The 27,516-nt window shown below is 42.7% G+C and overlaps 1 protein-coding gene across 1 annotated transcript in view; it reads left to right on the forward strand.

The window, feature by feature from the left end:
* The first annotated feature begins 2,517 nt into the window (after positions 1-2,517).
* Positions 2,518-27,516, forward strand: part of LOC112247660 — a 42,438-nt gene continuing 17,439 nt past the window's right edge. The window contains exons 1-9 of the mRNA XM_042306252.1: positions 2,518-2,564; positions 9,540-9,583; positions 15,566-16,023; positions 16,861-16,918; positions 17,401-17,557; positions 17,881-19,372; positions 19,688-19,761; positions 25,032-25,142; positions 26,957-27,124. Of these exons, the coding sequence (XP_042162186.1) occupies positions 15,640-16,023; positions 16,861-16,918; positions 17,401-17,557; positions 17,881-19,372; positions 19,688-19,761; positions 25,032-25,142; positions 26,957-27,124 (2,444 nt within the window). The 5' untranslated portion in view covers positions 2,518-2,564; positions 9,540-9,583; positions 15,566-15,639. The remainder of the gene's footprint in view (positions 2,565-9,539; positions 9,584-15,565; positions 16,024-16,860; positions 16,919-17,400; positions 17,558-17,880; positions 19,373-19,687; positions 19,762-25,031; positions 25,143-26,956; positions 27,125-27,516) is intronic.

Here is a 27,516-nt window from a genome sequence, read left to right on the forward strand (position 1 = left end):
GGTTTTAGTAGGCCTCTCAGTCGCACACCTGGGCAGCCAGCCAGGACGTGACGTGTTTTTCCGTCACAAAAAAATGTCAGGTATTGTAACTTCACCGTGACTTTACAGTTTGCGTGATAGAATGGAAAATAGCTCTCATATATCGCGTTCAAAACTGAAATCTCCGAATTCAACTGGGAACTCTGAAATCTCCGAATTCAACTGGGAACTCAGGGGGGGGAAAGAGTCCCAACTGGGAAAAATCCTTTTGAATGGTCATCAAACTCGGAAACCTTTTTTTGTGGTTTTACAGTTGTCTTGATATCCTGATAGGAAACAAACACATAGCGAAGTTAGTTTAACGGATAACTTGTTCTGTCATAATGAAACAAATCTAAAGGAAATGGGAGGTAAGAATGTAGTTACATTTCATTAAGTTACCTTAGTCCTTACACTTCCTTTGCAACAGAAACTAGTCAGCAGCAAAGCTAGACAGTCTTTGCGTGTTGGTTAGAGAATTATCTAGTCATATCACACCGATGTGTAAACTGCTGGGTAACAACAACCTAGTTAGCTAGATGTTATTGTCGGGAGTTTGAATAACGTACCCCGTGTATATAGCCAAGTTATCATTACTCATGATTGTGTATTTATTCCTTGTTATTAGATATGTTTCTATTGATCTTTTTTTGTTCTCTGCATTGTTGGGAAGGGCCTTAAGTAACGTCATTGTTAAGTCCACACCTGTTTACGAAATGTGAGATTTTGTTTTTTAACAAGTCGACACTATTTGGTTGCTAGAGTACAGTAGCAAGCTAGCAACCTATACATGTTTTGCTTTCTAGACGATTTAATAAATTGTTTCAGAATGACTTTATACAAATACCAGGTAAAATGACGAGTGAGACAAATTGCTTTGTGGACATAAGTATATTAAGCAAATGGACAGACAGGTCGACAGTCAGATGCCGCGTTCAAAACAAGTCGGAACTCGGAATTCTCCGACTTCAGTGTGTTTTAGACAACATAGAGCGTATATGCTTGTTCCTATGTTCCTAGAAGACAACTGGGAACTCGTAAAAATACGAACTCAGACTGGGGAAAATATTTTTGAACGGTCATCCAACTTGGATATCCAAGTCAGAAAAGCGAAAATCTTTGTAGAGCTCCGAATTTCCGACCTGAATATAAACGATGTCAGATTTTGACCTCTTTTTTTTCTCTCTCTCTCCCCCTCTCTCTCGTTACCATTTGTCTTGAAAGCACCATTGATATCCTGATAGGAAACAAATAACATAGCAAGGTTAGTGTTTAACGGACAACTTGTTCTGTCATAATGAAACAAAATACGATCTAATGGAAATGGGAGGTAAGAAACGAGTTAGCTGCATTTCATTAAGTTACCTTAGTCCTTACACTTCCTGTGCAACAGAAACTAGACGGCAGCAAGCTAGACTTTTAGCTTGTTAGAAAGCTAGCTAGTTTACCCCCAGGTCAAGGTTCCCCAACTGGCTTCCTGCCCCCCTCCAGAAAAAAAAAAACATTTTGTTTTCATTGTTGGACATAAGACTTAAAACACCAGGAAATCAACTTCAATTAATTTTAATTCAAATAATCTGTTCCGGTGAAATTGACGAGTGAGACAAATGATTTGTGAACATGCATATTGACTTAATGCAAATGGACACGTCGACTTGTGTGTGATTGTCTATTACTGTCAGATACTCTGTATGTTCATAGAAGACAACTGGGAACTCGTAAAAATACGAGCTCAGACTGGGAGAAATCATTTTTAAAGGTCGTCCAACTTGGAATTCCAAGTCGGAAACTCGGAACATCTTTCGAAAGCTCTGACTTTCCGACCTGAAGATCAAATCAAATCAAAGATTATTTGTCACGTGCGCCGAATACAACAGGTGTAGTAGACTTTACAGTAAAATGCTTACTTACAGGCTCTAACCAATAGTGCAAAAAAGTATTAGGTGAACAATAGGTAAGTAAAGAAATAAAACAACAGTAAAAAGACAGGCTATATACCGTAGCGAGGCTACATACAGACACCTGTTAGTCAGGCTGATTGAGGTAGTATGTAGATATGGTTAAAGTGACTATGCATATATGATGAACAGTTAATAGCAGCAGCGTAAAAGAGGGGTTGGGGGGAGCACAATGCAAATAGCCCGGTTAGCCAATGTGTGGGAGCACTGGTTGGTCGGGCCAATTGAGGTAGTATGTACTTGAATGTATAGTTAAATTGACTGTGCATACATGATCAACAGAGAGTAGTGTAACGGATGTGAAACGCTGGCTTAGTTGGTGGTGCGCGGTAAATAGTGTTTCAATCGGTGGCGTCACTTGCTCTGAGACCTTGAAGTAGTGGTTCCCCTTGCTAAAACAAAAAAAAAAGTGGTTCCCCGCGGCTTTTGTGGAGCGATGGGTAAACGATGCTTCGAGGGGTGACTTGTTGATGTGTGCGGGTTCGCGCCCGGGTATGGGCGAGGGGACGGTCTAAAGCTATACTGTTACATTGATGCTGTTGACCCGGATCACTGGTTGCTGCGGAAAAGGAGGAGGTCAAAAGGGGGGTGAGTGTAACGGATGTGAAACGCTAGCTTAGTTGGTGGTGCGCGGTAAATAGTGTTTCAATCGGTGGCGTCACTTGCTCTGAGACCTTGAAGTAGTTTGCTTTGCAAGGGCAGCGGCTTTTGTGGTGCGATGGGTGAACGATGCTTCGTGGGTGACTGTTGTTGATGTGTGCAGAGGGTCCCTGGTTCGCGCCCGGGTATGGGCGAGGGGACGGTCTAAATTTATACTGTTACAGTGAGCACAATGCAAATAGCCCGGTTAGCCAATGTGCGGGAGCACTGGTTGGTCGGCCCAATTGAGGTAGTATGTACATGAATGTATAGTTAACGTGATTATGCATATTAGAGGTCGACCGATTAAGATTTTTCAACGCCGATACCGTTTATTGGAGGACCAAAAAAAGCAGATACCGATTAATCTGCAGATTTAAAAAAAATATATATATTTATTTGTAATACTGACAATTACAACAATACTGAATGAACACGTATTTGAACTTAATGTAATACATCAATAAAATCAATTTAGCCTCAAGTAACTAGTGATTATGATTGATTGTTTTTTATAAGATAAGTTTAATGCTAGCTCGCAATTTACCTTGGCTTACTGCATTCGCGTAACAGGCAGTCTCCTTGTGGAGTGCAACGAGAGAGAGGCAGGTCGTTATTGCGTTGGACTAGTTAACTGTAAGGTTGCAAGATTGGGGCCCCGAGCTGACAACGTGAACATCTGTTGTTCTGCCCCTGAACGAGGCAGTTAACCCACCGTTCGGAATTATCGGAAGCTCCTAGTTCCCAGTGAGACATTTCAGTTGACTTGACCCTCCAAGTGGGAGACTCTGTGAAATGCGTGTTTGACAATTACAACCAATATATATAATGTAGCTAGTCTGTAGCTAGTCTGACCATATTTGTTAATGTTATGGATGTTGTCAAATAAAGTTGTATTGTATACACGTATACATATTTTGCAGACGTTTATGCAGGTGTAGAATATTTCTTATGTTTCTAGCTCCAAAAGTGCAGTAATACCTCACAATACAGACAAATCCCAAAATGTTAAGATGGGAATTTAAAAATATCAGAACAAGCAATGTCAGAGTCCGGAGTATGAATATATATGTATGTGGTGGTGTGTATAGACAGTATGGACAGTATATGATTAGAAAAGGTGTACAGCAGTACTTCAAGTACTTCAAGTGCATTCAGAAATTATTCAGACTAGTGGTACCGATTAATCGTCCAACTTGTATTTATTTGTAATAATGACAATTACAACAATACTGAATGAACACTTATTTTAACTTAATATAATACATCAATAAAATCAATTTAGCCTCAAATAAATAAAGAAACATGTTCAATTTGGTTTAAATAATGCAAAAAAATAATAATGCACAAAAAGTGTTGGAGAAAAAAGTTAAAGTGCAATATGTGCCATGTAAGAAAGCTAACGTTTAAGTTCCTTGCTCAGAACATGAGAACATATGAAAGCTGGTGGTTCCTTTTAACATGAGTCTTCAATATTCCCAGGTAAGAAGTTTTATGTTGTAGTTATTATAGGAATTATAGGACTATTTCTCTCTATACCATTTGTATATCATTAACCTTTGACTATTGGATGTTCTTATAGGCACTTTAGTATTGCCAGTGTAACAGTATAGCTTCCATCCCTCTCCTCGCCCCTACCTGGGCTCGAACCAGGAACACATTGACAACAGCCACCCTCGAAGCAGCGTTACCCATGCAGAGCAAGGGGAACAACCACTCCAAGTCTCAGAGCAAGTGACGTTTGAAACGCTATTAGCTCGCACCCCGCTAACTAGCTAGCCATTTCACATCGGTTACACAAGCCTAATCTCAGGAGTTGATAGGCTTGAAGTCATAAACAGCTGCTGGCAAACGCACAAAAGTGGTGTTTGAATGAATGCTTACGAGCCTGCTGCTGCCTACCATCGCTCAGTCAGACTGCTCTATCAAATCATAGACTTAGTTATAACATGATACCACACAGAAATACGAGCCTTAGGTCATTAATATGGTCGAATCCGGAAACTATTAACTCGAAAACAAGACGTTTATTGTTTCAGTGAAACACGTAACCGTTCCTTCTGTAATTTATCTAACGGGTGGCATCCATCAGTCTAAATATTCCTGTTACATTGCACAACCTTCAATGTTATGTCATAATTACGTAAAATTCTAGCAAATTAGGCGGCCCAAACTGTTGCATATACACTGACTCTGCGTGCAATAAACTCAAACGCAAGAGAAGTGACACAATTTCACCTGGTTAATATTGCCTGCTAATCTGGATTTCTTTTAGCTAAATATGCAAGTTTAAAAATGTATACTTCTGTGTATTGATTTTAAGAAAGGCATTAATGTTTATGGTTAGGTACATATTGAAGCAATGATACGCACCGCATCGATTATATGCAACGCAGAACACGCTAGATAAACTAGTAATATCATCAACCATGTGTAGTTAACTAGTTATTATGATTGTTTTTTATATACGTTTAATGCTAGCTAGCAACTTACTTTGGCTTACTGCATTCGCGTAACAGGCAGTCTCCTCGTGGAGTGCAATGAGAGGCAGGTGGTTAGAGAGTTGGACTAGTTAACTGTAAGGTTGCAAGATTGAATCCCCTGAGCTGACAAGGTAAAAATCTGTTGTTCTGCCCCTGAACGAGGCAGTTAACCCACCGTTCCTAGGCCATCATTGAAAATAAGAATGTATTCTTAACTGACTTGCCTAGTTAAATAAAGATGTAAACAAAAAAATCGTCCAAATCGGTGTCCAAAAATATCGATTTCCGATTGTTATGAAAACTTGAAATCTCCCCTAATTAATCGCCCATTCCGATTAATCGGTCGAACTCTAATTCAGACCCCTTCACTTTTCCACATTTTGTTACGTTACAGCCTTATTCTAAAATCGATTAAATAAAAAACTAAACACAATACCCAATAAAGACAAAGCAAAAACAGGTTTTTAGAATATTTTTCAAATACCTTATTTCCATAAATATTAAGACCCTTTGCTATAAGACTCAATTTAGCTCCTGTGCATCCTGAGTCCATTGATTATTCTTGAGATGTTTTTACAACTTGACTGGAGTCCACCTGTGGTAAATTCAAATGATTGGATAAGATTTGGAATGGCACACAGCTGTCTAGGGTCCCAGAGTTGACAGTGCATGTCAGAGAAAAAAACAAGAAATGAGGTCGAAGGAATTGTCCGTAGAGCTCCGAGACAGGATTTTGTCGAGGCACCGATCTAGGGAAGGGTACCAAAAAATGTCTGCAGCCTTGAAGGTCCCAAAGAACATAGTGGCCTCCATCATTCTTAAATGGAAGAAGTTTGGAACCACCAAGACAATTCCTAGAGCTGGCCGCTCGGCCAAACTGAACAATCTGGGAAGAATGGCTTTGGTCGGGGGTGACCAAGAACCCTCTGGCCACTCTGACAGAGCTTCAGAGTTCCTCTGTGGAGATGGGAGAACCTTCCAAAAGGACAACCATCTCTGCGGCACTCCACCAATTAGGCCTTTATGGTAGAGTGGCCACTCCTCAGTAAAAGGCACATGACAGCCCGTTTGGAGTTTGCCTAAAGGCATCTCAGACCATGAGAAACAAGATTATCTGGTCTGATGAAACCAAGATTGAACTCTTTTGCTTGAATGCCAAGCTTCACATCTGGAGGAAACCTGGAACCTTCCCTACGGTGAATATGCTGGTGGCAGCATCATGCTGTGGGGATGTTTTTCAACGGCAGGGCTGGGAGACTAGTCAGGATCGAGGGAAAGATGAACGGAGCAAAGTACAGAGAAATCCTTGAATATCAAATTTTATTTGTCACATGCGCCGAATACAACAAGTGAAATTATTACTTACAAGCCCTTAACCAACAATGCAGTTTTAAGAAAGGAAAAAAAAAGTTAAGTATTTACTAAAATAAACTAATATAAAAAATTAAAAAATTAAGGAGCAACAATAGAATAACAGTATTGAAGCTATATACAGGGGATACCGGTACAGAGTCAATGTGCGGGGGCACTGGTTAGTCCAGGTAATTGAGGTAATGTGTACATGTAGGTAGAGGTAAAGTGACTGCATGAATAATAAACAGAGTAGCAGCAGCGTAAAAATGGGGGTGGGGGAAGGACAATGCAAATAGTCTGGTTAGCCATTTGATTAGCTATTCAGGAGTCTTATGACTTGGGGTAGATGCTGTTAAGAAGCCTTTTGGACCTAACTTGGCGCTCCGGTACCACTTGCCGTGTGGTAGCAGACAGAACAGTCTATGACTAGGGTGGCTGGAGTCTTTGGCAATGTTTTGGGCCTTCCTCTGACACCGCCTGGTATAGAGGTTCTGGATGTCAGGAATCTTGGCCCCAGTGACGTACTGGGCCGTATGCACTACCCTCTGTAGCGTCTTGCGGTCAGATGCCAAACAGTTGCCATACCTGGCGGTGATGCAATCAGTCAGGATGCTCTCGATGGTGCAGCTGTCAAACTTTTTGAGGATCTGGGTACCCATGCCAAATCTCTTCAGTCTCCTGGGGGGAAATAGGCATTGTTGTGCCCTCTTCACACCTGTCTTGGTGTGTTTGGACCATTCTAGTTTGTTGGTGATGTGGACACCAAGGATCTTGAAGCTCTCAACTTGCTTCACTACAGCCCCGTCGATGAGAATGGGGGCGTGCTCGGTCCTCCTTTTCTAGTAGTCCACAATCATCTCCTTAGTCTTGGTTACGTTGAGGGAGAGGTTGTTATCCTGGCCCCACACTGCCAGGTCTCTGACCTCCCTATAGGCTGTCTCATTGTTGTCAGTGATCAGGCCTACCACTGTTGTGTCGTTGGCAAACTTAATGATGGTGTTGGAGTCGTGCTTGGCCATGCAGTCATGGGTGAACAGGGAGTACAGGAGGGGACTGAGCACGCACCCCTGAGGGGCCCCCGTGTTGAGGATCAGCGTGGCAGAAGTGTTGTTACCTACCCTTACCAACTGGGGGGAACAACCTGTCAGGAAGTCCAGGATCCAGTTGCAGGGGGAGGTGTTTAGTCCCAGGGTCCATATCTTAGTGATGAGCTTTGAGGGTACTATGGTGTTGAACGCTGAGCTGTAGTCAATGAATAGCATTCTCACGTAGGCATTCCTTTTGTCCAGGTGGGAAAGGGCAGTGTGGCATGCAATAGAGATTGCATCATCTGTGGATCTGTTGGGTACTATGCAAATTGGAGTGGGTCTAGGGTTTCAGGGATAATGGTGTTGATGTGAGCCATGACCAGCCTTTCAAAGCACTTCATGGCTACCGATGTGAGTGCTACGGGTCGGTAGTAATTTAGGCAGGTTACCTTGGTCTTCTTGAGCACAGGGACTATGGTGTTCTGCTTAAAATATGTTGGTATTACAGACTCGGTCAGGGAAGGTTGAAAATGTCAGTGAAGACACTTGCCAGTTGCTCGGAGTACACGTCCTGATAATCCGTCTGGCACTGCAGCCTTGTGAATGTTGACCTGTTTCAAGGTCTTGCTCACATCGGCTGCAGAGAGCCTGATCACACAGTCGTCCGGAACAGCTGATGCTCTCATGCATGCTTCAGTGTTGCTTGCCTCGAAGCGAGCATAGAAGCTATTTAGCTCGTAATCTCTTCGAGAGAGGACTCCGACTGGGGCGAAGGTTCACCTTCCAACAGGACAACGACCCTAAGCACACAGCCAAGACAACGCTTTAGTCCCTTTGGGACAAGTCTCTAAATGTCCTTGAGCCTTGAGTGGCCCAGCCAGAGCCCAGACTTGAACCCCATCGAACATCTCTGGAGAGACCTAAAAATAGCTGTGCTGTGACACTCCCCATTCAACCTGACAGAGCTTGAGAGGGTCTGCAGAGAAGAATAGGAGAAACTCCCCAAATACAGGTGTGCCAAGCTTTTAGCGTCATACCCAAGAAGACTCGAGATTGTAATCGCTGCCAGAGGTGCATCAACGAAGTACTGAAATAAGGGTCTGAATACTTATGTAAATGTGATTCTTCAGTTTTATTTTATAAATTTACTAACATTACTAAAAACCTGTTTTGCTTTGTCATTGTCTTTTTACACAATTTGGTACTTTACAGTCTTATTAGTTTTTGCTGAAATATCATATTTACTTAAGTATTCAGACGCTTTACTCAGTACTTTGTTGATACACCTTTGGCAGCGATTTAATTATTATTTTTATATATACAGTGGGGGGGGGAGTATTTAGTCAGCCACCAATTGTGCAAGTTCTCCCACTTAAAAATATGAGAGAGGCCTGTAATTTTCATCATAGGTACACTTCAACTATGACAGACAAAATGAGAAAAAAAAATCCAGAAAATCACATTGTAGGATTTTTAATGAATATGTTTTGCTTTGTCATTATGGGTTGTTGGTTATTGATTGATGAGCAAAAATAACTATTTAGTCATTTTTAGAATAAGGCTGTAACATAACAAAATGTGGGAAAAGTCAAGGGGTCTGAATACTTTCCGAATGCACTGTAGGATGATCCTTGCCTAGAATACAGTATATACATATGAACTTGGTAAAACAGTATGTAATCATTATTAAAGTTAGTTTTCAATGATTATGTACATAGGGCAGCAGTCTATAAGGTGCAGTGTAGAGTACTGGGTAGTAGCTGGCTAGTAACAGTGACTAAGTTCAGAGCAGGATACTGGGCGGAGGCCAGCTAGCCCGCAAAAAAACAGTCTATGACGGTTGTAGCTAGCGCACAATTGGCCCAGTGTCGTCCTGGTTTGCCCGTCATTGTAAATAAGAATTTGTTCTTTAACTGACTTGGCTAGTTAAATAAAATTCAACGGGCAAGTTTCTCTTTCCATTGTATGCAATATTTCTTGTTTATGTTTAATTGACTCAAACATAATGCTTTTTATGGAAATTACTTCTCGATTGACTTTTGTCTTGTCTTTTTTTGCAGATCAATTGCAGACTACTTCTCTACGAAAAGCATTACTGGTGGATGTAAGATCTTGAGAACTGATGAAACAACACTGAACTTGTTATGAGACTATATCCACACACACACACACTGAAATATTGTAGTTAAACCCAAGTGATTTGACTCCACACACAGATGACTGTGGCACCTGCTGCTTTGTGTGACTGCCTTAGGAGCTGCCCCATGCTAATGTAAAGGAGTGAGATCGTACTTGTATAGAAGGATGAGTAGCCTTAGGCAGTACTTCACCAATGCGGGTGAGAAACAGAGTTTGTATTGAGTTGGGGCATGGAGCATTCACACTCTACAGCATAATGCTTCATCGTTGGATCATTTGACGCTATGCTAATGCTAACCTTTGAACTGGGTCAAAACCCTTGCTGCTACAGTGTAGTGTGGGTGTGTCTGTTTTTCTCTGTCTCTCTGGCTGTGTCTTACTCTGTCTGTGGATTTTGTTTGACCACTCGGGACAATAACCACAACTAACTATATAGCCTACAGGGTTCTTCTAAGCTCGACCTCAAAACTATCACTCACTCACTTGCCCTGGATTCTGGAAAGTTACCATTAATGTCTTGTAGGTTTGTCAAAATACCAGTATCGCAATATTCAGAAGTATCGTGGCAAGGAAACAAATCATGAAGCAGATTTCTTGAGGAAAACAGTCCTAATGTTAGAAACAAACAGCATTATCAAATCAAGATGTATTTCTAAAGCACATTTCAGACATGGACTGCAACATAATAACTGAAATATTTACTACACAACAAACATAAGAGGATAAAAAAAACTACAGAATAACAATAACTGAACTACCCAAAATCATCTTAAGGAAAAGCAAAGCTAAAAAAAAGGTGTGTTTTTAAGATCTCTTTTTAATGTGTCCACAGTTTCAGCCCCCCTCAGGTTCTCTGGCAGGCTATTCCAGAGGCTGGGGGGATAGTAACTAAAAGCTGCCTCTCCATGCCTCTTGGTCCGAGGCTTTGGGATCATTGAAAGGCCAGTGCCAGAGGGACCTAATGGGTGCATTACTTGGTATGTATTGGGGTGCACAATCATGGATTGATTTAAAAACCAATAATAATCTTTAAATTAATTCTAAACTCACAGGCAGCCAGTGCAGAGACATTAAATTTGGTGTAATGAGTGCTCTCTGTCTGGTCTTGGTTAGTACCTGTGCTGCAGCATTCTGTATGTTTTGCAGTTGACCAATGGCTTCCTTGGGTAGACCAGACAGGAGCATTACAGTAGTCAAGCCTGCTTGTAATGAAAGCGAGTGAGTCTCTCTGCATCAGCCTGAGACAGAAACAGCCAGACCTTTACAATGTTCCTCAGGTGGTAAAAAGCTACATTCCTAATGTGTCATTTGAAATTGAGTTCAGAATCTAAAATAACACCTAGGTTTTTTTTTACCTGGTGTTTTATATTTATTGCCTGTGAATTAAACTGCGGACAGATTCTCTCAGTGCTTTTGCTCCAACAATAAGTACCTCAGTCTTGTCTTGATTTAGCTGGAGGACGTTGTGAGCCATCCAAGTATTTAAATCACAAATACAGTCTAATAATTGATCCGTGAAGCTAAAATCCTCTGGTGACACAAATTGTAAGTTGTGTATGGTCTGCGTAGCACTGAAGATGCTTTCTGTTAATGCTGCTAAGGAGTAACATATAGAAACTGAACCATACCGGACCCTAAATCAAACCTTGTGGAATGCCACATGTGGTATGTATTTTCTCTAGGTTATGTTCACCAAGGGTGACAACAAACTCTCCACTGGTGAAGTAGGTCCCAAACCACTTTAGAACTGAACCAGAGAGGCTAACTCACCTCTCCAGTCTTTCCAGAAGGACATCATGGTCAACAGTGCAGCACTTAAATCCAAGAGTACAAGGACAGAGAGCTGTTTGGCATCTGTTGGCTCTATGATCATTTACTACTTTAACCAATGCTCTACTGTGTCTCTACTGTGGTGGGCTGTAAAACCAGATTTGGATTTTTGTTTAAATACAGTTGGAACTGAAAAAGTAATTTACTTGTTTGAAACAAATTTATCCAGAATTTTGCTTAAGAATGTAAGGTTGTAGATTGGCCGAAAATTGCTAAGAACTGTTGAATCTAGATCATTTTCTTCAGAAGGGGTTTCACCATAGCAGTTTTTAGTGCAGAGCAGAAAGTGCCTGTGAACAGGGAGGGATTAACAATAGCTTGCACTTCTTCAGATATGCAATTAAAAACTGTTTTGAAGAAGGTGGTGGGGATAGGATCCAGAAGGCAGGTAGAAGGCTTAAGTTGTGATATCACTTTCCTGAGCATGTCTGTCAACCAGGGAAAATAAATCCCTAGTGCCTTTGTGTAGTAGACTAGGGCACATATCATCTAACTTCTCATCAGGTTTGCTTGACTGATACCCAGCCTAATGTTTGTTGTCTTATCTCTGAAATATGCCGCAAACTCATCACATGTAGATGTGGAGAAAAGTCCACATAAAATGTGAGGGATAGGATTTATCAGGCCATCAATGGTTGAGAAGAGCCCTAGAATTATTCTGATTATTAGTGATCAAGTTAGAAAAATAAGTCCGTCTGGCCTTTCTAATTGTCTTGTTATATAGTGCATTCGGAAAGTATTCAGACCCCTTGACTTTTTCCACATGTTGTTACGTTACAGCCTTATTCTAAAACGGATTAAATAAAATAAAAATTCAGTCTACACACCATACCCCATAATAACAAAGCGAAAAAAGGTTTTTAGAAATGTTTGCACATTTATTAAAAATGAAAAACAGATACCTTATTTACATAAGTATTCAGACCCTTTGCTATGAGACTCGAAATTGAGCTCAGGTGCATCCTGTTTCCATTGATCATCCTTGAGATGTTTCTACAACTTGATTGGAGTCCATCTGTGGTAAATTCAATTGATTTGACATGATTTGGAAAGGCACACACCTGTCTATATAAGGTCCCAGAGTTGACAGTGAATGTCAGAGCAGAAACCAAGCCATGAGGTCGAAGGAATTGTCCTTAGAGCTCCGACAGGATTGTGTCGAGGCACAGATCTGGGGAAGGGTACCAAAACATTTCTGCAGCATTGCAGGTCCCCAATAACACAGTGGCCTCCATCATTCTTAAATGGAAGAAGTTTGGAACCACCAAGACTCTTCCTGGGCCTGGCCGCTTGGCCAAACTGAGCAATTGCGGGAGAAGAGCCTTGGTCAGGGAGGTGACCAAGAACCTGATGGTCACTCTGACAGAGCTCCAGAGTTCCGTGGAGATGGGAGAACCTTCCAGAACGACAACCATCTCTGCGGCACTCCACCAATCGGGCCTTTGTGGTAGAGTGGCCAGACGGAGGCCACTAATCAGTAAAAGGCACATGACAGCCTGCTTGGAGTTTGCCTAACGGCATCTCAGACCATGAGAAACAAGATTATCTGGTCTGATGAAACCAAGATCAAACTCTTTGGCCTGAATGCCAATTCTCACATCTGGAGGAAACCTGGCACCATACCTATGGTGAAGCATGGTGGTGGCAGCGTCATGCTGTGGTGATGTTTTTCAGGGCAAGGATTGGAAGACTAGTCAGGATCGAGGGAAAGAGGAACGGAGAAAAGTACAGAGAGATCCTTGATGAAAACCTGCTCCAGAGTGCTCAGGACCTCAGACTGGGGCGAAGGTTCACCTTCCAACAGGACAACGATCCTAAACACATAGCCAAGATAACGCAGGAGTGGCTTCAGAACAAGTCTCTGAATGTCCTTGAGTGGCCCAGCCAGAGCCCGGACTTTAAACTGATCGAACATCTCTGGAGTGACCTGAAAATAGCTGTGCAGCGACGTTCCCCATCCAACCTGACAGAGCTTGAGAGGATCTGCAGTGAAGAATGGGAGAAACTCCCCAAATACAGGTGCGTCAAGTTTGTAGCGTCATACCCAAAAAGACTCAAGGCTGTAATCGCTGCCAAAGGTGCTTCAATAAAGTACTGAGTAAAGGGTCTGAATACTTATGTCAATGTGATATATCCATTTTTTTTTTGTATATACATTTGGAACCATTTCTAAATACCTGTTTTGCTTTGTCATTATGGGGTATTGTGTGTAACTATTTAATCCATTTTTGAATGAGGCTGTAACATAACAAAATGTGGAAAACATCAAGGGGTCTGAATACATTCCGAATGCATTATATGCCAAGTTGCTCTCGGAGTATCTTAATGGACATGCAACTTTGACTTTCTCCACTTCCGATCTGCCTTTCTGCAATTTCTCCTTCATTTATTTGTTTCCTCAGTCTCCATTTGGATGTGGCCTTTGTCAACTTTACTGGAGCTATGGCATCAATGGTTACCCTTCATTTGTTATTAAAGTTATCAACTCAATCATCACAAGAGGAAGGCAGAATAGGTGGTGGAGTAGTTATTGTTCATACAGTCAATAGTGTTTCTTAATGTGTTCAGTATTACCCTGTGCTATGGTCAACAAGGTAGTAATGAACACACAGTGGTGATCAGATAAAGCAACATAAACAATGCAGGATATGTCAATAGAAAGCCTCTTGGTAATAACCAGGTCCAGAGAATGGCTATGCTTATGGGTGGGCCCAGTAACATGTTGGATAAAGTCCATAGAGCTCAAAAGATTCTTAAATTCTCTTTGTCAACATGAATATAACATCTCCCAACACAATGACATTTAAAAAGTATAGCATGATGCTGAAAAGACTCAAAGTATCCAAATGAAATGTCCTTACAGCTGAGAGCATTAGCAAAAATAGTGTCTGTCCCCCCACCCCTTTTTCCCTTTTCTGATAGAGTATGAACATCTTTAGCCCCGGGGGGCTTCAATAAGAGTGGCTCGACAGTCTGAAGACAGCCATGTTTCAGTGAGAAACATGCAATGAACTTTGCAGTCAGTAATGAGGTTTTTACTAGTGATTGCTCTAACATTTAAAAGTGACATTCAATGAGTGTGGGCGTCTGCCTAGAGGTAACCAGACCTATTAACGTTACAACCACGTTTTTTTGACAGTCTCCAATCTATCAGAATGGTAGATGACAGTAGGTGGAGTTAAAGGAACATAAATTAGGTCACACAATAACCATAGTGAAATTTCTACAGGAGCTGATGTGCTTTCTGAGTTCTATGTTGCTTATTCTGACAGAGAGAACTGGAGCACTGCCAGACCCTGTCTGTCAGTCTGTAAAACAGTTTGCCATGTTGCTGGAAATAATCCTGGAACCCCTGCAGTTAGGGTGAATCCTGTCTCTTTTAAAAAGTCTTGGTTGCTCCCACAGCAAATCAAAGTTGTTACAAAAAGAGACATTCCTGTCATTGCAAAGTTTCTTCAGGTACTCGTTTAGGGCAAAGAGTCGTCTGAAACATCCTGAAGCCCTTCTGTAGCACGGGAGGGGGCCAGAGATAATTATTCTCTTCCCTGTGCCAGCGAGGGCTTTAAAAAAATGTTTGTAGTCCTTCCTCAGATCGCCGAAAACGAAGGTTGTTAAAACCTACGTGAGTGACGGTGATGTCAAAATTGGAGTAGTTGGCCATAACCGTGTGCAGGAGAGATGTCATGGACCCAGCCTTCTGGATGACAGTGGACCTTAGTCCGTAGGCACGCCAAAATCTCTCACCATCGAGCTGACAATCTAGAGTCACATTTGTTTAATCTGCAAGCTGTAGCACCCACAATTTAACCTTAAAGTAGGTTAATATAGGGCTATAGAGTTCAGTCTAATTTGTGTTTTCTTTTTTTGCCATGGAAAATCAGGTATCGTAGTATCGCGATCCTGGTATTGTGACAACCCTAATATTTTGTTGCCCATCGTATGGTGGTGGGCCAAGAAATGCTTTGGGGTTGTTAACCTGCATTAATACAGTGTGCATTTTCCCTTTGAGCAAGCTCGCTGTGAAATGGGAGTTGATGGTTCCTCCATATGGTGATGGATCATATCTCTGTTGGTCTATGTGCTCACACCTCTATCCCTTTTCCACCTGTGTTTGCAGTCAAAGACGTCATCCCTTTGGGGTCTCCTCATCCTGAACCATCACCGGCCCTCTCCTCCATCCAGGAGACCGAGATGAAACCCTCTCAGCCCCCCGGACACCTGTCCAACCCCAACACTTACCCCCTGCCCAAACTCAGGGCGAAGCCCGCTCCTGGCCTGCCTCCTCCCCCTCCCCACCTGCCAGGGGTACACCACCGAGCCTCCCGGGTTGGAGTTGGGGGTGAAGCCAAGGATGGCCCGGCCAACTTTACAAACACCCTAATCAGGAAAACCCAGCATTCCCACAGCCCTGTGACCCCTGACCCCTATAGGGGCAAGAACTTTAACACTTGGGGTGGTATGGGAAGGAACAACCCACTGTCGCCCTCCTCCCTTCCCCCATGCAGAGTCAGTGCCCCCAGCAGAAGGAGGGACTATGGAGTGGTGCTGAGGGAAGACATGAACAAAAAACTCAAGGTAGAGTTTCATTTGAATTTGTTCTCTTTTCTCTGATCACATCCCTATTAGGGTTGGGGTCAATTCCAGTCAATTCAGGAAGTACACTGTAATTCCCATTCCAACTCTCTTCAATGCTTTTCCGTGGGGAAAACACTGGTTGCAACACTCACTCCCGAGTTCCACACTGCCCCTGGCAGAAATGCCAGGACAAGAACTGTTCGTCAGGAGCTTCATGAAATGGATTTCTTAACGCTACAGCATACAATGACATTCTAGACGATTCTGTGTTTCCAACTTTGTGGTAACAGTTTGGGGAAGGCCCTTTCCTGTGTCAGCATGACAATGCCCCCGTGCACAAAGCAAGGTCCACACAGAAATGGTTTGTCGAGATCGTTGTGGAATAACTTGACTAGCCTGCACAGAGCCCTGACCTAAACCCCATTGAACACCTTTGAGATGAATTGGAATGCCGACTGCGAGCCAGGCCTAATCGCCCAACATCAGTGCCCCACCTCACTAATGCTCTTGTGGCTGAATGGAAGCAAGTCCCTCCAGCAATGTTCTAACATCTAGTGGAAAGACTTCCCAGAAGAGTGGAGGCTGTTATAGCAGCAAAGGGGGACCAACTCCATATTAATGGCCATGATTTTGGAATGAGATGTTCGACGAGCAGGTCTCTACATACCTTTGACCATGTATTGTACTTCATTTATCCCGAAAGTCTGTGTCCTAAGCAGATACGAACAAATATAATATAATCTAAACTGTCTCACTCTCATCTCTCACAGGCACGTCAATAATGACAATTCAATGATGTTGATATTTGGTTCTCTTCTGTTTTTGGTCTTTCCACAGAGTCGTGGTTCCCTGGACCACAGAGGAACCACTCCCTCTAACAAGCAGGTCACTCCAGGTACAAATTAGACCTACTAACTTGTATGTAAATAACAAGCCCATCATAGACCTATTTTAGAATCCTGAACCCTTGTAAAATGAGTCTATAAACACATCAATAGGTTAACCATCTCCAAATGATAAGTTTCAATGTTGTTCTTTTTGTACAGTAACAATGCTGATGCAGACATGTATAGTAGTTTCTGATGCCCCTTCTGCCATTTGACTAATGATTTGTTGAGAGTAGTATACTATGCAAATTCAGGCTAATTTTGCATGAAGTGCACTTTTATCTAGTTATCTAGTGGGCCTCTCTGTTATGTGTGCTAAAGCGCTCGAAAAAGGGGTTATCACAATTGACTTCACAATTCATGTAATATTTTGTCATTTGTTGAGGGGCCTTGTAAAAACCCACATACTCGTTCTCTAGTATTTTATTTGTTGAACTTTATATGAAATATTGTATTTACTGTGAATGTTGATTATGATGTTTCCCACCAGGAGGCACCAGATCCATGTCTCTGAAGAGACTCAGACACCCAGACTTGGAGGAGAGAAACAGAGGAAGAGGAGAGGACATGGCTAATAAGAGACTTCATCCAGAGGACTATATCCCAGACCCTATCAGTACCTGTTGCCCACCAGATGGAACAGCCAGGTGAGGGGGTAAACATTTAGTTCAATGCAACTTTATTTGTCCCCTTCAGCAATTACTATTAGGGCTAACAGTGTATGCCGTGTAGTAGCTGGAAATGACTACAGAAAGATGGACGATGGAGTGAACCTTATATTTTGGCTTATGATCATTTAGATAATTGTGCTAACTAAGCTCATAAGGCCTTCTACAAGGATCAATGAATATAATATCATCAATTGAAAAGCCAGAAATGTTACTGATTATGATCTCTGTAAAGCCTGGTTTGTGATGGCTAAGTGCTCTGTTATGAATACATTTGATTTAATTTGACCCTTTACTCCTAGTTCTAAAATGTCCACCAGCCCCAACCCATCCTACCTGAAGAAAGTCTTCATGAAGAACAATCTCAGCTCAAGTCCTACTCTAAGGTTGAAGGAGAGTCTCACCCCTAAGAAGACAGAGGAAGGGATGGAGAGAGACAGGAGTACTTTCCCGACCTATCCACTCTCCACACCCAAACCTGCGAGGAAGCGCTGCACCGGCCATGGAAAGACGCCATGCTGCAATAATGTGAGAGAGAACGGCAACCCTCAGGCCGGATACAGGGGAATGAATCACCAATCTGGCAACCCAGCCAACCTGCCAGTCACAATCCTTAGTAGAGGAGAATGTAGTAGAGCTAAAGAGACCAGAGAGCGAGAGAGTGGAGGAAGAGAACCGACAGTTCGCCCCGACGGGAGAACCCCCAAACCCGACTCAAAATCTCAGAGCTCGGAGTCGAGCTGCCCTAGTTCTCGGTGCCATCACGCATTGGAAAAGAAGCGACACGTCAACCGCCCACGGAGAACGTCTGCCTTGCCGGATGACCTGAATGACCTTTTCACCCCTGACCCCATAACCTCTAGCCTGTCTAGAGCAGCAATGACCTTTTCTCCCAGTCCCCAGAGAGGAGACAGGTCACCCTCTGTACACAACAAGGTTCCTCTGTCTGTTGTGTTGGCTACTGTCAGTGATGCTAGTATGGGACCGGGGTCCCCCTATGTAACAAGCCCTAGAGAAATCCCCCCCAAATCCCGATCACAGCGAATCCCATGTCCCAAGATCTCTTCCTGTACGGACACTGCAAAGGACCCCTGTAAGCTACTCCTGGACCCCAAAATCTACTCCTCCTTTGTAAGGCTGGAGTTGAGCAGGAATGACTTGACTAAACTAGAGACCGGCTTGTACAGAGCCATCACCAGCACTGTATCTTCCTCAGGGAAGCCCTCGTCCCCTAAGGATGTCGCCTCAGGACCGAAAACAAGATCTTCTGGTATTGCTTCAGCAGAGTTGGTGTCAACTATGAATGAGGATGAGAATGCCTACCTCAAGACTGAGTCCTCCGTTCTGAAAACTATCCCCCTCTCAGCCTCTGCAAAGTCCTCATCCTCATGGAAGGACAAGTCATTTAGTATGGAGACGGCAGACCTCAAAACCAGTCCCTTCTCAACCCTGGACCAACATGGACAAGGAAAGGAGGGTGAAGAGAGGAAGGGAGGAGACCAGAAGGTCCATAAGAGTTTATCGTTCCTTGAGGAAGGAGAACAAAGAAGCAACAAGAACAATTCCCGTAAGAGTCTGGAGGGGGACCCTGTGGATGTGGAGTTGAGCCTAGGCCTCGACCTGAGCCTGGGGCTAGAGTTGGCGCTATCCCAGACCAGCAGCAGCAGTGACGAGGACCAGCTGCCGTCCCTGCAGCAGATCCTGGACCGTACCGCCTGGCCCTCAGACACCCCAGAAAAAGGAACCATCCCTGCACCCAGCATCCCCGTTGGGCTCCGACACCACAGCCAACCAGTAAGATGCAACTTTCTTAGGGCTGTGTCCCTATGGGTCGTGGTCAACAATGTTTTATTCACTTATTGTAATTTTCCAGTTTTGATGTAGGCCTAAATGGGGTCCAGTATAGCCACTATAACCAGTCTGTAAGGAGCTACTTTCTATAATGGCATTTATATGGTTTAGTTGTAACTTATTGTAGAAGGTTAGAAAGGTTCAAAGGACTCATTTGAAATGCCGTAAAACAGTGTACAAGTCGTCTCTAACAATGCTACAGTGTTTTACCTCAGTCTAAAAGGATTGATAACGTTGATGTGATGTTTTCTCTGGCAGCCATCTTCATCTAAAGCCACCAGTTACAGGAACAACCTGGATGAGATGCTGAAGGAAAAGGAGGGCATTCAAAGGTATTGCTTTATCATAAGTGACATTATAGTGCTATTTTCTCCATGTGGGTCTTGGAGATAGAGAAATCACTGCATTGCTTTAAAATGACAACGTACCATTTAAAAAATAAAAATAAACATTTTTTTAACCAGGAAGGGCTCATTGAGATTTGAAATCTCTTTTTCAAGAGCGTCCTGGCCAAGATAGGCAGCACCAAGTCATTATACAATTACAGACAGACAACATGAAAAACTACAAGTAATCTAGTACAAACCATAGAATTCACAAGTATATAACAAAATCATAAAACAGCAAATTCAAAAAAACATTGACAGGTCCGGGAATCAGTCTCAAAGTCCAAGCCGATGGGGCAGAGCACATTAAAGCCCTTTTACCAAATTCAGTTCGGACATTTGGAACAGTTAGCAGGATAAAGTCCTGCGAATGAAGAGACAACCCACCACATTTATGAACAATAAAAATGCCCAAATAAAAAGGTAGTAAACCCAAAATGGCTTTGTAAATAAAAGTATACCAGTGACTGAGCCTACGCGTGACTAGAGAAGGCCGGCCAACCCTTGTATACAAAGTGCAGTGGTGCGTAATGGTTTTGCAGTTTAAAATAAATCTCAATGCACCATGGTAAAGGGTGTCAATTGATCTCAAACACTGAGCGAAAGCATTCATATATAAAATATCCCCATAGTCTAGTAAAGGCATAAATGTAGCTGATACTAGCCTCCTTCTGGCTTCAAAAGAAAAACAGGCCTTATTCCTAAAAAAAAATCCCAAATTCAGATTCAATTTTTATGTAAGTTGTTGAATATGCAATTTAAAAGAGAGGCCATCATCAATAAAAATTCCAAGATATTTATGAGGTTACAGTCTCAATCTCATTGCCCTGACAGGTAGTAATAGGTGAAATGTTCAGAGATCTATTTCTTGCTTCAGAAAACACCATTAGTTTAGTTTTGTCAGTATTGGGGATAATCTACAATTGACACAAGGTATGTTGGAACAGTATAAAAAGAAGTTTGCAAGTTCTGGAAAGCTTTTGTGAGAGACGAGGCACAATAATAAATAACAGTATCATGGTTGTTGAGAGACGAGGCACAACAATAAATAACAGTATCATGGTTGTTGAGAGACGAGGCACAACAATAAATAACAGTATCATGGTTGTTGAGAGACGAGGCACAACAATAAATAACAGTATCATGGTTTTTGAGAGACGAGGCACAATAATAAATAACAGTATCATGGTTGTTGAGAGACGAGGCACAACAATAAATAACAGTATCATGGTTGTTGAGAGACGAGGCACAACAATAAATAACAGTATCATGGTTGTTGAGAGACGAGGCACAATAATAAATAACAGTATCATGGTTGTTGAGAGACGAGGCACAACAATAAATAACAGTATCATGGTTGTTGAGAGACGAGGCACAACAATAAATAACAGTATCATGGTTGTTGAGAGACGAGGCACAACAATAAATAACAGTATCATGGTTGTTGAGAGACGAGGCACAACAATAAATAACAGTATCATGGTTGTTGAGAGACGAGGCACAACAATAAATAACAGTATCATGGTTGTTGAGAGACGAGGCACAACAATAAATAACAGTATCATGGTTGTTGAGAGACGAGGCACAACAATAAATAACAGTATCATGGTTGTTGAGAGACGAGGCACAACAATAAATAACAGTATCATGGTTGTTGAGAGACGAGGCACAACAATAAATAACAGTATCATGGTTGTTGAGAGACGAGGCACAACAATAAATAACAGTATCATGGTTGTTGAGAGACGAGGCACAACAATAAATAACAGTATCATGGTTGTTGAGAGACGAGGCACAACAATAAATAACAGTATCATGGTTGTTGAGAGACGAGGCACAACAATAAATAACAGTATCATGGTTGTTGAGAGACGAGGCACAACAATAAATAACAGTATCATGGTTGTTGAGAGACGAGGCACAACAATAAATAACAGTATCATGGTTGTTGAGAGACGACACATTGCTGTGAAGCGTGACTTTGTTCTGTCCTTGCTGTTTCCCCCCCAGGTCTAAAGTGATGGAGAGGTCTCTGCATTACTTAAACAAGAGTTGTATATCATATTGTATGAGTACTATGCCACAACACTGTCGTGGTTATTCCCCCCAGGTCTAAGGTGATGGAGAGGTCTCTGCATTACTTAAGAGTCGATTGACGCACCTGTGTTTATTATGTTACATCAATCTAAGTAACATAAACACAATCTCCATTAAAATCAGTCAGTTTAGATAGAGAGATCTGCTAAACTGGAGAGCTCTGCTAAACTGGGGAGCTCTGTTTTTTTGCATTGGATGCGTCTCAATCCACCGCATCCACTATGTCACACTTCTGCATCTGGGGTGAAAGGTGACAGAGCTACAGAGGTGTTTGTCAGACATCTGGGGTGAAAGGTGACAGAGCTAGAGAGGTGTTTGTCAGACCAGAAGACATCTGCTATGAAAGGTGACAGAGCTAGAGTCGTGTCTGTCAGACCAGAAGACATCTGCTATGAAAGGTGACAGAGCTAGAGAGGTGTTTGTCAGACCAGAAGACATCTGGGGTGAAAGGTGACAGAGCTAGAGAGGTGTTTGTCAGACCAGAAGACATCTGGGGTGAAAGGTGACAGAGCTAGAGAGGTGTTTGTCAGACCAGAAGACATCTGGGGTGAAAGGTGACAGAGCTAGAGAGGTGTTTGTCAGACCAGAAGACATCTGCTATGAAAGGTGACAGAGCTAGAGTGGTGTTTGTCAGACCAGAAGACATCTGGGGTGAAAGGTGACAGAGCTAGAGAGGTGTTTGTCAGACCAGAAGACATCTGGGGTGAAAGGTGACAGAGCTAGAGAGGTGTTTGTCAGACCAGAAGACATCTGGGGTGAAAGGTGACAGAGCTAGAGTCGTGTCTGTCAGACCAGAAGACATCTGCTATGAAAGGTGACAGAGCTAGAGAGGTGTTTGTCAGACCAGAAGACATCTGGGGTGAAAGGTGACAGAGCTAGAGAGGTGTTTGTCAGACCAGAAGACATCTGGGGTGAAAGGTGACAGAGCTAGAGAGGTGTTTGTCAGACCATGAGACATCCCACAAATCGGTCTTCTCACGATAATGTCTGGAGCATCTGAACTGTTTGACCTAAAACTATGATGACTATGGAAAGGGGAGACTCTCACAAACACGATGATGGTATTAGTTTTGCTTTACGACCCCCACAAGTGTCAGGGGACTGAAGTCGTTACAGTCGATGTGCCAACTTCTGTTTGTAGCGTCCAAACCGTTTGGGCTAAAAACTAATGTGACCCCACTGTGGAAAGGGGAAACTTTCACAAACACAATGGTGTTCGTCGTTTTGCTCTATGAGCCCCACAAGTGTCGTCTGAAGGTAACCTGTACCATTTTAAAAAAGGAATGGAAGGATGAAGGTAGATTTGTGCCTACCCCAAAAGGGGTTAAATATGTGTAAAGAATATATACAGCGGGGAGAACAAGTATTTGATACACTGCCGATTTTGCAGGTTTTCCTACTTACAAAGCATGTAATTTCTGTCATTTTTATCATAGGTACACTTCAACTGTGAGAGACGGAATCTAAAACAAAAATCCAGAAAATCACATTGTGTGATTTTTAAGTAATTAATTTGCATTTTATTGCATGACTTAAGTATTTGATACATCAGAAAAGCAGAACTTAATATTTGGTACAGAAACCTTTGTTTGCAATTACAGAGATCATACGTTTCCTGTAGTTCTTGACCAGCTTTGCACACACTGCAGCAGGGATTTTGGCCCACTCCTCCATACAGACCTTCAGGTTTCGGGGCTGTCACTGGGCAATATGGACTTTCAGCTCTTGACCAGCTGTTGGCCAAGATCTCGCGATACATGGCCCCATCCATCCTCCCCTCAATACGGTGCAGTCGTCCTGTCCCCTTTACAGAAAAGCATCCCCAAAGAATGATGTTTCCACCTCCATGCTTCACGGTTGGGATGGTGTTCTTGGGGTTGTACTCATCCTTCTTCTTCCTCCAATTACGGCGAGTGGAGTTTAGACCAAAAAGCTCTATTTTTGTCTCATCAGACCACATGACCTTCTCTCATTCCTCCTCTGGATCATCCAGATGGTCATTGGCAAACTTCAGAAGGGCCTGGACATGCGCTGGCTTGAGCAGGGGGACCTTGCGTGCGCTGCAGGATTTTAATCCATGACGGCGTAGTGTGTTACTAATGGTTTTCTTTGAGACTGTGGTCCCAGCTCTCTTCAGGTCATTGACCAGGTCCTGCCGTGGAGTTCGGGGCTGATCCCTCACCTTCCTCATGATCATTGATGCCCCACGAGGTGAGATCTTGCATGGAGCCCCAGACCGAGGGTGATTGACCGTCATCTTGAACTTCTTCCATTTTCTAATAATTGCACCAACAGTTGTTTTGCCTTCTCACCAAGCTGCTTGCCTATTGTCCTGTAGCCCATCCCAGCCTTGTGCAGGTCTACAATTTTATCCCTGATGTCCTTACACAGCTCTCTGGTCTTGGCCATTGTGGAGAGGTTGGAGTCTGTTTGAATGAGTGTGTGGACAGGTGTCTTTTATACAGGTAACGAGTTCAAACAGGTGCAGTTAATACAGGTAATGAGTTGATAACAGGAGGGCTTCTTAAAGAAAAACTAACAGGTCTGTGAGAGCTGGAATTCTTACTGGTTGGTTGGTGATCAAATACTTATCATGCAATAAAATGCAAATGAATTACTTAAAAATCATACAATGTGATTTTCTGGATTTTTGTTTTAGATTCCGTCTCTCACAGTTGAAGTGTACCTATGATAAAAATTACAGACCTCTACATGCTTTGTAAGTAGGAAAACCAGCAAAATCGGCAGTGTATCAAATACTTGTTCTCCCCACTGTATATTTCCTGAGCTTTCTTATGTCTCTAGATATAGAGCAAACACTTGAAAACCTTGTTTCTCATGATTTAGATTTTGACTGTCTTTTTTCCCATTTATGAATGTGTTTTTCAATGCGTTTCTCTGGGCTGTAGTAGTAAAGGCCAAATTCAATATTTTATTAAATATATAGATTTTGTTAGTTACCTAAAATTTCTAAATCAAATAGATTAATGATCCATAGTATGACCACCTTAAAACAATTCCATATGTCAGCTGAGAACCCCCCCAACGGCTTAGACTTTAAGAATTAAACAAGTTCTATGTCATAACAATGTGTGCTATGTCGTGGTTATTCTCCCCAGGTCTAAGGAGATGGAAGCCAAGCTGCATCTCTCCTGTAAGGAGAAACTGCTGAGATTGGCTGAGGAAGAGGAGGAGGAGAACATTGAGGAGGCTATCTCGCAGCAGCAAAAGTAACTGCACGCACACATGCACCCACACACATACACTTAAAACATACAGTACCAGTCAAAAGTTTGGAGGTTTTCTTTATTTTTACTATTTTCTACATTGTAAAATAATAGTGAAGACATCAATACTATGATATAACACATATGGAATCATGTAATAACCAAAAAGTGTTTAAAAAATCTAAATATTTTTGAAATTCTTCAAAGTAGCCACCATTTGCATTGATGCACACTCTTTGCACACTCTTGGCATTCTCTCAACCAGCTTCACGTGGAATGCTTTTCCAACAGTTTTGAATGAGTTTCCACATATGATGAGCATTTGTCAGCTGCTTTTTCTTCACTCTGCAGTCTAACTCATCCCAAACCATCTCAATTGGGTTGAGGTTGGGTGATTGTGGAGGCCAGGTCATCTGATGCAGCACTTCATCACTCTCCTTCTTGGTCAAATATCCCGTACACAGCCTGGAGGTGTGTTTTGGGTCATTGTCCTGTTGAAAAACAAATGATAGTCGCACTAAGCACAAACCAGATGGGATGGCATATCGCTGCAGAATGCTGTGGTAGCCATGCTGGTTAAGTGTGCCTTGAATTAGCTGGTGACAGTGTCACCAGCAAAGCCCCATCCCACCTCTTCCTCCATGCTTCACGGTCGGAACCACACATGTGCAGATCATCCATCTCTCTGGTGTGTGTTTTCCCCTCTCTCATCTCTCTGGTGTGTGTTTTCCCCTCTCTCATCTCTCTGGTGTGTGTTTTCCCCTCTCTCATCTCTCTGGTGTGTGTTTTCCCCTCTCTCATCTCTCTGGTGTGTGTTTTCCCCTCTCTCATCTCTCTGGTGTGTGTTTTTCCCCTCTCTCATCTCTCTGGTGTGTGTTTTCCCTCTCTCATCTCTCTGGTGTGTGTTTTTCCTCTCTCATCTCTCTGGTGTGTGTTTTTCCCCTCTCATCTCTCTGGTGTGTGTTTTTCCCCTCTCTCTCTGGTGTGTCCTACTCTGCGTCTCACAAAGACATGGCGGTTGGAACCAAAAATCTCAAATTTGGACTCATCAGACCACAGGACAGATTTCCACCAGTCTAATGTCCATTGCTCGTGTTTCTTGGCCCAAGCAAGTATGTTCTTCTTATTGGTGTCCTTTAGTAGTGTTTCCTTTGCAGAAATTCGACCATGAAGGCCCGATTCACACAGTCTCCTCTGAACAGTTGATGTTGAGATGTGTCTGTTACTTGAACTCTGTGAAGCATTTATTTGGGCTGCAATTTCTGAGGCTGGTAACTCTAATGAACTTACCCTCTGCAGCAGAGGTAACTCTGGGTCTTCCTTTCCTACTACTTTAAAGAATCTCAGATATAAAATATGTTTTGATTTGTTTAACACTGTTGGTTACTACATGATTCCATGTGTTATTTCATAGTTTTGATGTCTTCACTATTATTCTACAATGTAGAAAATAGTACAAATAAAGTCAACCTAGTACTTTTGACTGGTACTGTACATCCATATAAACACCAAAGAGGAGCGTACAGAAAACAGAGTGCAGGTAGCCTAGAGGTTAACAGAGGTTGCTGGTTTGAATCCCTGAGCCGGGCAATGTGGGAAAATCTGCTGTTCTGTCCGTGAGCAAGGCACTTAACAACAACCGCTCTACGAGCGCTGATGACGTCGATTTAAGGCAGATAAATGCAGCGGACATCTTCTGTTGAACTGTCTAGGTACCCCATTTCCAGTTAATCCTAGGAGCAAAGGTAACTACACACACACACAGACTAATAACCACAATCCCACACTTCCATGTGTGTATCTCTTGTCAACCCCAGGGATTTCCTGCAGCGTTTCTCGGTGTTGTCTAGTGCCATCCAGGACCTGCACCCCGGGGAAGCGGTGTTCAACCTGGACAACTTTGGGCGTCTCTTCAGTCAACACACACTGCAGCTGAGACGCTGTAACGTCACCCCGTGTGACACCACACAGAAAACAATCCTATGGTGAGGTGTGTGTGAGTGACTGAGAGGAAATGTTCAGTCCTCTCCTCTCTTGCCCCAATACCCCATCTCTGGTGTTTTTCCTCCCCCTCTCTCTCATCTCTCTGGTGTGTGTTTTTCTCCTCTCTCTCATCTCTCTGGTGTGTGTTTTCCCCTCTCTCATCTCTCTGGTGTGTGTTTTCCTCTCTCTCATCTCTCTGGTGTGTGTTTTCCCCTCTCTCATCTCTCTGGTGTGTGTTTTCCTCTCTCTCATCTCTCTGGTGTGTGTTTTCCCCTCTCTCATCTCTCTGGTGTGTGTTTTCCCTCTCTCATCTCTCTGGTGTGTGTTTTTCCCCTCTCTCATCTCTCTGGTGTGTTTTTCCTCTCTCATCTCTCTGGTGTGTGTTTTCCTCTCT

Source organism: Oncorhynchus tshawytscha, linkage group LG25 (assembly GCF_018296145.1).
Source record: "Oncorhynchus tshawytscha isolate Ot180627B linkage group LG25, Otsh_v2.0, whole genome shotgun sequence".
NCBI lineage: Eukaryota > Metazoa > Chordata > Actinopteri > Salmoniformes > Salmonidae > Oncorhynchus > Oncorhynchus tshawytscha.